Source organism: Rhinichthys klamathensis, unplaced genomic scaffold, assembly GCF_029890125.1.
Source record: "Rhinichthys klamathensis goyatoka isolate OS25496 unplaced genomic scaffold, OSU_Roscu_1.1 h1tg000181l_1, whole genome shotgun sequence".
Classification (NCBI taxonomy): Eukaryota; Metazoa; Chordata; class Actinopteri; order Cypriniformes; family Leuciscidae; genus Rhinichthys; species Rhinichthys klamathensis.
The window spans coordinates 1,170,386-1,182,817 of NW_026606709.1; the positions used below are offsets into that span (position 1 = coordinate 1,170,386).

The window sequence follows — 12,432 nt, forward strand, 5'->3', positions numbered from 1 at the left end:
ATTAAGGCTCTGAAATGACCTTCTATTTGGACCTCTTGCTGAGGGGAAAATGTGAGAAATTCGGTGTGGTTTGTTGAAATTTTGTCTGCGCATTAGAAGCAAAGCAGATGAAAGCGCAGAAGAAGCTATATTACTTACGGTCTAATTTCACTCAATTAAGCGCGTAAATACACGCGATACTCCAAAATCAACTAAAATAAGTGAACATTAAAGCAATGAGGTATTTAAAACACTTGATCTGTCATTTGATCCTTTCAATACCAAATAATAATACAAAAACAACATTATGCAATATTATGGGTAGCCTAAATGTTTTCCAAATTGAGTCTTTATTTTTGTACTATTATTGTTTATTATTTTAGCATCCAGGCATTGTCCTCATATCTTTAAAATACGTTATTTAAAAAAAAAACTACTTATTAATTCAAACGTGTTAACATAATATATGAAGTCTTAATAACATACAATATTCATAATGTCACCATAGGATCCTTGCATTTCCTTATGACATAATAATATAATATAATGTAAAAAGCAAATATATAAGGACAGCAGTGATATTTTAGTATCATTGATAGTTTTTATTAATATTTTGAATTACATTTTATATTTTTATATACATATTTTTCCTTTTAATTTAATGTTCAGGTAAACGTTTCGTAATTTTGTTTTGTTTTGTTAATAAAGTTTTTTTTATATGTCTATAGTTTTTATACATTTTAGTACATCAAGTTGAACTATACATTAAAATGGAAAAAAAAATTGTTTTAGTTTTAGTTATAATAATAACCCGGAATGACAGAGGGATCTCACTAATATCTGTCAAATTGGTCCATAGACGATTTTCTCTATTATGAAGGTACATTCTTGCATCATTTTAATGGTTTTGTAAAGGCCACATGAGGCTTTCAGGCCAATGACATGTTTGCCATTGTTTATTGCCTCTCTCTGTTTCTCTCTCTCTTTCTTATGTACTATAGACAGAATGAATCTCTGGTGAAACTCAGAGTTCAGTATGAGAGTGTCAGCTGGGTTTGTGTACATACGCCTTTGCAGTCACTTAAGTAATTAAAATGATAATAAACGGTTTGTGGCCACAGTCACTTCTTCCAGCTGCTGTGATTGAGCTGCTCGGGTCAGCCCAGATGCATTGAGCTTGCAATGTGAAATTTGGTTTGAAAGGCCTTTTCATTTTAGTGTGAAGGATTATTCAATGAGTATTTATTTTCCCTATAATGCGTTCCTGGGTAGTTAAATACAACGTAGTCTATTAGAAACCCAAACAAACAAATAGGTTTTATATGGCTCTGAAGGGTTTTACTAACCTATGCAGATCTGCTCTTGCTGGCAGTTGAAAAGATTATCTCTCAGGGTTTGCTTATGTTTTCTGTGGGTAACAACTGGCATGAATTACCTGCTGGCATCAGTCTGCAAATTCAGTCTGTTATTCTGAGATTCAGCAAAAGTGGAAACTTGGAAATGTACTGTACTCTAAATGGGACGCGTATCCAAACACAATGCCAAAACTCCCACTAATAAGACACCCCATTCTCAAGATTTAAGCTATTTTATCATTTCTAGGCATACATAATGAACTCTGAGCTGGTGCCAGAAAGTTAAAATACAGAAAGAAGGATAATATCTGTAATCTTACACTAACACTAAAGAAAAAACATCTAACTCTAATGTATGCATTTCTTTTCACCTATCTTCTGACTGTTTGCCATAGATGCATTTTATCAGAGATTAAAAAAAAAAAGTTGAGTACAAACCAAATACTGTATTGACAGTGATCTTTGATATATTACTTTCATTAAATGTGCATCATTTTATAGTGAGCTTTATGAACAACACAAATTTCCCAGTATAAGGAAAGAAAAAAGTAAATTAAATACAGGAACAAGCTGGTTTTTATTGCCTGTCATTGTCTGCATATTAAGCATGTCATTTGTAAATGGTTTCCACCCATTCCATGGCTCGCAGTGCTCATGTTAAATGGAGTGATACTTGAAAGCAATACGTATCCTGTGACCGCCTGCAGATATTTGGGCTATATCTCATCCATTGCTTCTAATTCATTTGTAGAAGAGGAAGCTGGATTTTAGTAAAAACAGCAGCTGCAAGGAATTTCAGAGGAGATCAAATGTGCATTGTAAGTCTTGTTAAGGGCTTACATCAACAAGACATCCATCACATTCGGAATATATACACGGCCGCAAATACGAAGGGTGAAAACAAAAGAACAAACTGAATCAATATTGTCTCAGTGCAACAAACACAAGCTGATGTGGTTATCTTTTTACTTGTTCACTTTGGCCCTCTTTTTTCCTCCACCCCAGCCTCCACTGTGTCGCACTGGGTTGTCCCGGAACGAGATGCGTTCCTTTTGGATCGGAGCTGAATTGACTCTGGTGGGTGATGGCACTTCTGTTTCTGTGAAGACAAAGATCATTTTGTAAAAATACACCTTCAATAATGCAAATGCCTGTTAAGACTTTGACTGACATTTCTGGTGTTTCTAACAAGCACAGTTCTTTCAAACACACAGAACAATGCAAGCTTTTTTCTGTAGCTGATGTGTTCCACGTGTAGAACCCATGGCTGCGCTCAGCAAGAAGCCATACATGGCAAAACGAAACAGCAGGTAAAACTTCATAGATTCAGGAGGATACCGTGCACCACATTTTATTACACAGAATTCGATTTCATTTCAAAGATCAAATGTAATCTGAAGCCAAGTAACTGTGGCTCTTAATAAATTCAATACATTTTATGCAAACACTTTATTTTAAGGTGGCAGTTTTACATTACTACAGTAAATTATGCATAATTTTAAGTAACTAACCCTAAACCGAATCCATTTAGTTAATTAATATTACTCAGTATTTGTCTATTACACTGTTACAGCATTACCTTAAAATAAAGTGTAACCCATTTTACAAATATAGAGATAATACAAATTTGAGCTTTTAGTACATTTGTATTAATTTGTTCCTTGTCTGTGTTGATTAAAGTGGAAAAAACTAGACGTCAGCCCTCGATGGATATTAATTGCACTTCAAACCCAGGACGTTTATATTCAAAGAGACAAATGTTGTTACCCGAATTCTGTGGGCTGATATTTAATAAAACGGCCACACACTCACTTAACCGCTGTGACCAAACAAATTGTTTTCAGCCATTTTGCTCCCATTACCTTTGAAAGAGGGCAAAAAATGAGGCACCGGGAGATTTCCTCTACACACATAATGAAAACGTTTATGGCTCCCTAAACTGTTCTTTATGGCTCGGCCCCAGTAAGTAGAGGGTATCTTGTTGCATTAAAGCTAAGTAGTATTTATAGAGTCCTTACTATAATTGAACATATACTAAGCATGTCAACTTTGTGCCCATGACCTAATCGCTCACGCTGATCCGATTCAAATCACAAGAGGCCTTTGATGGACTGGGAAAATTTGTATTACATTAGCTGATAAACAGGCTAACACGCAACGGGAATAAAACATTCTCTTTCAGAAAATGAGTACTGATATTTGTGGATGAGAAATAGCTCTAGCATACAAACTGTCAAATTAATCTATAAAGGAATCTTGCATTTACATTGTCTTTGATCTGTAGAATTAGTCTTCATACCACTATAAGCTTCTCCAAGAATAATTCACCTATAAATACCTCTATGTGAAAGGCTTGATTCAGTCAGTCATTTAGACAGCCAGTCAGTCATTCAGTCGGTCAGGCTGTCAGCATCCTCGTGGATTTCATTTTCAAATCATCAGCGGAATCTAATTTGGCTTTATTAGGACAGACAGTGAAAAGCCTTCACAGCCCGACATCACTATGTTAAATGCGCTGAGCTCTGCTTGTGTCACTCAGTGGGATCTTTGTCAGGGTGAGTCCTGAGTTGCACAGAGTGTGTGACAGAGCTTGCACTTAATCAGAGAGGTGTCAGGGGTCTCTCACTGACCGTTTCCTGCTGAAAGAGAGATTATTTCCCCCCCCCCCCCCCCGTCCCCTCATCGACCCTGGCATCTGTCTGCTAAGCTGAGACACGTGTGCACACACATACACAGTACACACACATATTTTATATTTATATACCGTTTTTATATATATATATAATATTACCATTCAAAAGTTTTGAATTTCTTAATGTTTTTGGAAGAAATCTCTTATGCTCACCAAGGCTGCATTTATTTGATCAAAAATACTGTAAAACAGTAATATTGTGAAATATTATTACAATTTGAATTTTTTTTTTTTTTTTCTGTGATGGCAAAGGAGAATTTTCAGCATCAATAACCCAGTTTTCAGTGTCACATGATCCTACAGAAATATTTTGAATATGCTGATTTGGTGCTAAAGAAACCTCTCTTATTATAAATGTTGCAAACATTTGTGCTGCATAATGTTTTTGTGGAAACTGTCATGCATTTTTTTTTCAGGATCATTTGATGAATAAAAAGTTAACAGAAGAACAGCATCAATTTTCAATTCAATTTCATTTATCTTGGCTGAATAAAAGCTCATTTCTTAGCGACATAAAAGCTTAAAACTTAGCGAAAACAAACTTTTGAATGGTATACTATATATATATATATATATATATATATATATTATACATAAACATGTTTGTCTAAAAGGTATCAAGCATTCACTTGTCTAAATTTGGTCAGTGGAAAAACATTCCCCAGTGGAAACAATGATCAAACCTGCTTTTTTCCATATAACAAAAGTGCATGGTGATGTCAAGTGGTTTTCAATTGTGTGAAATCGGATTTGTGTGATGTTGTAATAGGTTATCAAGTGAGCCAGATGATGTGTACATTCATGTCAGTTTCCATCGAGCGCTGTGTGCAGTATTTGATTTGGCACCTGACTGACATGATTTAACCTCACATCATTGTGTGAAGTCCGCAGTGTTTTAAAATCATTCCTTAATTAATCCCATCCCTTAACCTTTCATAAATTATTACTGAGATAAATCATATGGCAATGATGTTCTGAGTACAACCTAAACCTGGAGCGGAAAAAGAGATAAAAGTAAAAAAAAATATATATATATTTAATAGTGTGTTATATGTACTCATAACAGAAGTGGACAAGGGAGTTTCACTGCTTTCTAAAAACGTTCTTCTTTTTTTTGCTTGCGTGATATTATTAACAATGAGGGCACAGATGTTTCTAATGTCAATGGGCTTTTACCATTACCTTTTTTATCAGCAAAAAATATTTAAAAAGCAAATGGTTTGCTTTAGCAATATTTTTACGCAAAACTTAAAGCAATACAAAAAATGAGTAAAAATCAGTATTACCAAATATAAACAGACCTGGGACAAACAGATATAATGTGTTTTTTATATTTTTATATTTATTTTATGTTATTTAATTTTTTTTATGTTGATTCACTTAAGTAAAACACTCACTTCTGTTTTCAGCTGAGTATCTCCGAGCTTGAGTATGCTTTTTAAGAGGTGGAGAGACATCAGTGGAGTCAGCCCAAAATTTTTCTCCCGAATCCACACCGTCTCTGTCCCCAATGGCCTAAGAAAAGAAAAAAACAGGTACATTAAAGTATAGACAACCTCTCACACACTCAAACATTCATAAATTCACCCCTCCTTCAAATACGTATTAACGGGGATAACAGCAGCAATTGTTAGTACGTTTTTATTTTATTTTATTTGCACGAGTACCACTTTAAATGTAACTTCACAGTTAATTAGCACAGGATTTGTGAAAAAAAGTGAGCAGTGTCATGTTAGTGAACAGTTTTAAGTACAGAAAAGAAAAGAAAAAGGCTCTTACCACAAGCTGCACTCTCCCACCATTAAGAATATCATGGCCAATATCAGGGAGGAAATGTTCCCTAAAAAAGTAATTGAATAGATTATCTCTAACACAATTTACACCACAACATTTTCACAACATGTGAGATGGTGTACGTTTACAAGTCACCACTATAACTGATCATTGTTGTGAACTATTAGTTCAGAGCAGTGTGTGTGTGTCTCACCGTCCCGTGCCTGTAGAGTCTGTGTCGGGTTGGAGCCACTGGTAAGTTTGTTTTTCCTCTGCTTTCGGTGATTTGTAAACTTCATTCGCTGCTCTGTGAGCTGCATTTGACATAAAACAAGAAGAAAAGTACCCAAAAGATTTTTTTTTCAGACACATCCATTTAAATATTTACTGAAATGAACAGAATTTGCCAGACAATTTCTGAGAAGCACCAAGTGAATCAAAAAATAATACTTTTGGACTGTAGCTAAGAAGCAGAAGAAACAAGTCTGTGAGGTTGGAGAGCACATGCAAATGACGTTTGTTTCACCAACTTCTGTGGTGTATATTTAAGTCATCTTAGTAATAAAAAAAACAAATGAGTATGTAAGAAGTAGGGACATTTATGGGCAGTGTCAATAGGCATCACTATATAAAGCCTTAATTCAGAATAAACGTGTTCTCGGTGGAGACTAGCATGAATTGATAACAACTTCTGACGGCCAAGTGCTGGAACTAATGAGCCATTTACTTAAGTCATTTCCATGGTTTTGCCAAAAAATAAAGAGCAGACAAGGTTTATGGGCTACAGTTGTCATGGGTTAATTGAAAATCCACTAAAAATGTCAAGTGATTAACTCCTCCCTAAGGGCTGAACTAGAAAACGGGGAAAAAGGCAATCCACATTTATTGGTGCTGAAAAGTCTTACGGACAGATTTACTAAACAGGGCAAATTAGTGTGATTTTGCATATGCATTTCTAGGAGTTTCCCTTTCAGACGCAACATTTAAGGGAGGAGTGTATTTAAATGAATCATGCAACGCGATTTACTAAGGTTTGCGCTTGTCAGCATGTCTTAAACCTGGCGGTAATTTGCGCTGCTCTTGGTAGATTACGTAGATTACGCTACGGCTGGGGTCTTTAATGTGTGCATTGTATGTAAATCACCCACAGAACTTGGACACTTACACTTGAACACAAAATTAATGAATTTCATTGCATTCAATAACAAAATATTTAGCCAAATGGCCTTTGGAAACAAATCATGCTTTTCTCAAAACCTACTTTTGCAATGACCTTTAACCATTTGGCCCTTAAGTAATTTTTACTTGAAAATGGTGCTTGTGTTATTTTTCTTTCAAATAAATGTCCACTGGTTTAATATTGTCTAGTTTATCTAATGCAATGATAATCATACATTTTGTGTCCCTTAAGTATCCAAATACTTTTGGGGCCACTGAATTTTAAAATAAGTATTAGAATAGAATAGAATAGAATAGAATAGAATAGAATAGAATAGAATAGACTATTTGGTACATAAGTTTATATGATCATTTAAGATTTTTTATAATGTATATTATTAATATTTAAATTATAGCATTTAGCTGGTTATAGATTCAATATAATTTTATTTTACCAATGATAAAAATGTTACTTGAGTTCATAAAAAGTGATTCATAAAAAGGTGTGCATTAAAACAGGTTCATAATAAGTAGTATTATTTGCTGAAAAGTTACAAAACTACAAGAAAAAAGGGGGTAGAAGTGTGTCATATCAGCGAACACACAGATTTTAGGGAAGGACCTCCAGAGTTAACCACAGATATTATATGATAGAAACACATGCACACATGTAGCATCCAGTAGCTCTCGAACTCGCATCCCCCCCATCTATCCCACCCTCAGGACATTAGGAGGCCCAGGAGTCACGGCTGTTAGAAGGGCTCTTAAGTACATTAGGCAGTGTGGTGCTGATATGGCGGTGGCAGGACTCAGAGAATCAGCTCTTTCATGGAGGGTCAGGATTACAGAACCGAACTGCTGGGGGTGGGTTCAGAGAAGCGGGTCAACATGATTCCCTTAAGGTCACTGCGCAGGTATTTTCAGAAATCCTACTCTTCCTTCATACCAATACTGAGGCAATGACACATGGTAAGCCCATAACAAAACCAGGATAACAACTGAGAGAACGAGAATAACAAGAGAGTGAGAGAGAAAGTAGCCTACAAAAACACATTAAGATTATATATGCATCCTCAGAGGGAACTTTAAAATTAAAAAAGACCAAAAAAAAGTTTTTCACAAGAAGTATTTTATCCACAATAGATCTTTCATATTTTGATGCTTATATACATTCCATCTCGCAAAATAATTATCTTGTGTCTATCAAAAATGCTTCCATGGATTTTCTAGTTATTTTTGGGTCTGACTTAATAAACTGGAATTTGGTGTCCAAAATGCCTAAATTGTTTCACTGCAGTGAAGTCACCCCATGCACACACGCATAGGCTATCCACAAGACACACTTTGCATGTGGGGGATTCTTGAGTGCATGTGTATGTGTGTGTGTACGAGACATACCCAAGGGGCTTTGATTGTTTGGGAGTTCTCCGAGTAGCCTCAAAGAGGGAGGTCAGGTCTTTTATCGTGAGGTTCTGTCTCCCACTTTCCTTTACCCTGGGTCAAACCTTCACCTCCAGAGAGCAGACCACAGGCGGTCAACCAGCGGTCAACACACACATACACACACATTGTCAATCACATCAATTTAAACCAATCAAAAAAGGACACCAAAATAGAGGGAATCTGATTAATCTTAATGTGAGATTCAAATGCTTGGTTTATCTGAACTTTTTTTTAATTTATGAACTGATGTTTTAAAAATCCTTTCTGATTATTTGAATTTATTTTACTAAAGTGCAAAAAAAGAAACAATCAAGTCATTTGTTAAGCTACACATATAAACCAAGTAAGACATCATTTGTCAGTTAAACTCCTTCAACTGATTCAAAAAGTGGACTCTGTGGACTCTTTTGCTAGATTTCCTTGCAAAGGAATCCAACCAAACCAAAAGTATCATCTACTTGAGAAGTGATACAGTGCCAAGCCCAGCAGATACAGGAGACTGGAAATACAGGACACATGGTGTACATTAAACACAGGAGAGCAGCAAAAACTTGCAGGTTAATGCAAAGCAACTACGCTGCATTTAACAAAAAAAGTGATTGCATTACTTAAGATTAAAGATGTTGAAACCAACATGAGCAGGGCATCATGGGACTGTGTCCTGGCTTAGGGGTTGGGTAAGGCTACCTGCTCTTCCCCTCCGCTGACCTGCGGAAGGCACCAGGAACACAACCCCAACCCCACCAGGGACGGCCCCAAGCCTCAGGCTACAGGCTGGCCGCCGCTCCCCTGCTCTCCCCCAGCAGGGGCTTACATTTCAGCCGAGCGCTCCAAGCCCCCTTCTGGAGGTGATTAGCCCCCCGAAGCCGTGACAGATTCTTTCCGAGATATCCGCCTCACTCGTGTTTATTTTATCCAAGCTCTCTTTTGTGGATGTGCTGGACATGAAGTAACCCACTTGAAAATGGGTATCGGCTTACATACGCCATGGGACTGGCGGAGGAGTCGGAACAACAACATAAAAAAGTAAAGAAAAAAAGCAACCGTTCGCTTGTAAAGAGGATATCTTTTCATTTATTTTCCCTGCTCTTTAACGTGACCCTTCATCTATCCCTTATCTCTTATGCTCGACCCCCCCCCTTGGTAGCATCGCACTGAAAGCCCCACCCCCCTAAGGTGGCACAAGGGCTGCAGACAGCACTCTCTCTCTCAGTCTGGAACCCCTAAGTGCCATACCTCCTGTACTTAACTCAATTTCACACTTCAGGTCCGCTACAAAGTCTCCTGAAATACAATCATCTTGTTTATTCTCCACCATCCCAAACAACCTAATAGCTAGCTATTTACGATCCCATCATGTGCATTCAATTTGATCGAGCGATGTGTATGTTTTTGTGTATTACACACAAGATAGATCCAAGCGTGTCCCAAATGACTGTATGGATCCAGCCCATGGGGAATAATAAAAATGGATCAGTTCTCTCAGAATTCCTGAAAATTGTGCAAACTCCATCAATTGTTTTATATTATATGACAACTGATTCATATAATAAACCAATTGATTCATATGGTGAATCAGTTCATTTATGTAGAGAAAAATGTATATATAAATACAGTATATATAGTAATTCATTTGAAATGTGCTTCATTTTAAAATGTATATAGTGGTGTGTATATATACAGTCCTACCTTTAAAGTTGTCCTTGAAAGCGAAACGTGTTCTTTGAGTTTCTGTGGAAACAAACTGGCTACTGTGGCTCCTGAACAGGGCCAGACGTAGATTTGGGTCTAGAACACATAACACAGACAGGAACGCAGCCACAAATGAGCTCATGCGAATGCAGGATTCATCGAGCAGACAAGCGCAAACAGAAAACTGACAGAAACCAAAGCTTCACTTTCCATTACGAGACCAAAGGGCCTATGGAGCAGTGGCTCTGAGAGCTTGACACAGGCCCTCATTTGATGGGGCCATGATTGGATTTGTGGCATTAGAGTCACGCACTCCTGACCTTGATCAAAGCCGGCTTCAGGCCGACCCTCTAGGATCCAGACCAGGGCCAGGACTACCGTGTCTGGGATTCTTCTTAGACTCACGGCCCATTGAACTTATGAGCGCTGATGTTTCCTAACTCCTTGTAATGAAGCTGATTCTGGGCCCTTGGAACTCAAAGCACGATGGAATATATGTGAGAATGTTTGCAGACAGGCCAATCGAACATGACAAGGCATGGAGCAGGGTGGAGCTGCTTGCTGTTATGACAGATTAAGCTTCTCATGGAATCACAAGATCCATGCTAAGTGTAGCACAACTGCTCACCAAAGACAGAGAAGTTTCTGAATGTCAGTACAGATTGATTGATTGATTGATAGAAGCCTTTTTAGTGGTAGTGATTTTAATTAGACTAAATATGCAGTATTATAATGGAATGTAACTTTAGTGACAGGAATGTACTTGCACTATGCCGGATGCTAATACTGTAAGGAATCTACAGTGGTTCTCAAACTTTTTGAAAACCCCATTGTCCACAACAATATTCAAACAGCCCCATCACTGTTTCCAGTTGTGATTTACTGGATAAGGATTAAGGATAAGAATTAAAAAAAATTATATTCATAAAAATGCACATGGAATTATACAATTTTATTGATTTAAATGACTTTCCCAGGTCTAGAAATCTTTTTTTTTTTTTTTTTACTTATTTTAAATCATTGTAAGTCATGATGAGGCCCCTTATGAAGATTTCAGAGGCCCCTAGTAGGCCCAGGCCCCCTGATTGAGATGCACTGATTTAGGATTTCCAATATAGGATCTACTGAATTAAAAATTGAATGGTTTTAAGTATAGCTCATAAGATGGATGGATGGATGGATATGCCTACCCAATAATCTTTTCTCCTGCTGTTTCCTGCCTTTCATTTTTTTGGCTCTTCTCAGCATGAGAAGGGCAGTGGAGTCATTAGTAATGCCCCTGAAATAGAAGTTAGCAAGAGTAACTAAAATGGCCATTTGTTTTAAATGTAGAATTAAAAATAATTTATTATGATTTATTCCAATAATATTATTTATTATTGAAAGGACCGCACTAAGGAGCATAGAAACATACCATTCATTGAGGATTTTTTCTGATTTCTCGGACATGTTGTTCTTTTTGAGGACTGATCTGGAAATGTTTTTTCAGAAAACAATAGACATTGCAAGAAAACATTAGCAAAATGTTTATTTGAATAATCATGAGCATTAGAAATAAAGCCAAATGATCACCTGGTACTAAGGTGAGGCGACACGCTTTGCTCCAAGCAGGCTGCATCTTCACTATCTGACCAGGCATGTTTCGGTTGCCGTGGAAAAACAGATAGGGTCTTTGGCGGCATCGGAAGAAGGAGTTGAGACTGTAAGTACCGAAAAAGATAATCAAAGATAGCCTCAGTATGTCATTTCGATGTCATAAAGACTTTGGGCCCTATTTTAACGATCTAAACGCATGGTCAGCGGAGGTGCACTTAGGGCGTGTCCGAATCCACTTTTGCTAGTTTAACGACGGGAAAAATGGTCGGTGCGCCCAGCGCATGGTCTAAAAGGGTTGTCCCTTTTCTCTTAATAAGCTATGGGTGTGTTTTGGGCATAACGTGCAATAAATCAATCAGAGTCTCATCTCCCATTCCCTTTAAAAGCCAGTTGCGCTCGCGGCCTCGCGCCATGGCAGATTCGCTATTTACATAGCGGAAAAACTGAACGCTTCCCTAGTGCGCGAGCAGATTATCTACGGGATAAAGTGTACGCGCGTTGTGGACCCGCCTGCTCTTTAAAAAACATATTGCGCTATTGACTTTAGACCAGGTTTCAGTTGGTCAATGGCGCAGTCTATTTCAGTTGCTTCAAAATAGCAACGCGCCAACAATGCGCCTGAACACAGCTCGTTTTCAGACCAGCATGCCTATGGATGCACAAATGGCCGCAAATACATTTGCTATTTAAACAACGTGGCGCATGACGTAAAAATGATAACTGTGTCGGGCTGAAACTAGCAAA

The 12,432-nt window shown here is 37.4% G+C and overlaps 1 protein-coding gene across 1 annotated transcript in view; it reads right to left on the reverse strand.

The window, feature by feature from the left end:
* Window positions 1–1,892: 1,892 nt before the first annotated feature.
* lrriq1 (leucine-rich repeats and IQ motif containing 1) overlaps window positions 1,893–12,432 on the reverse strand; it is a 31,408-nt gene continuing 20,868 nt past the window's right edge. The window contains exons 19-26 of the mRNA XM_056261402.1: window positions 11,665–11,792; window positions 11,507–11,563; window positions 11,283–11,371; window positions 10,090–10,188; window positions 6,014–6,113; window positions 5,806–5,866; window positions 5,424–5,541; window positions 1,893–2,433 (exon numbers count right to left, since the gene is read on the reverse strand). Coding sequence (XP_056117377.1) covers window positions 2,300–2,433; window positions 5,424–5,541; window positions 5,806–5,866; window positions 6,014–6,113; window positions 10,090–10,188; window positions 11,283–11,371; window positions 11,507–11,563; window positions 11,665–11,792 — 786 coding nt within the window. The 3' untranslated portion in view covers window positions 1,893–2,299. The remainder of the gene's footprint in view (window positions 2,434–5,423; window positions 5,542–5,805; window positions 5,867–6,013; window positions 6,114–10,089; window positions 10,189–11,282; window positions 11,372–11,506; window positions 11,564–11,664; window positions 11,793–12,432) is intronic.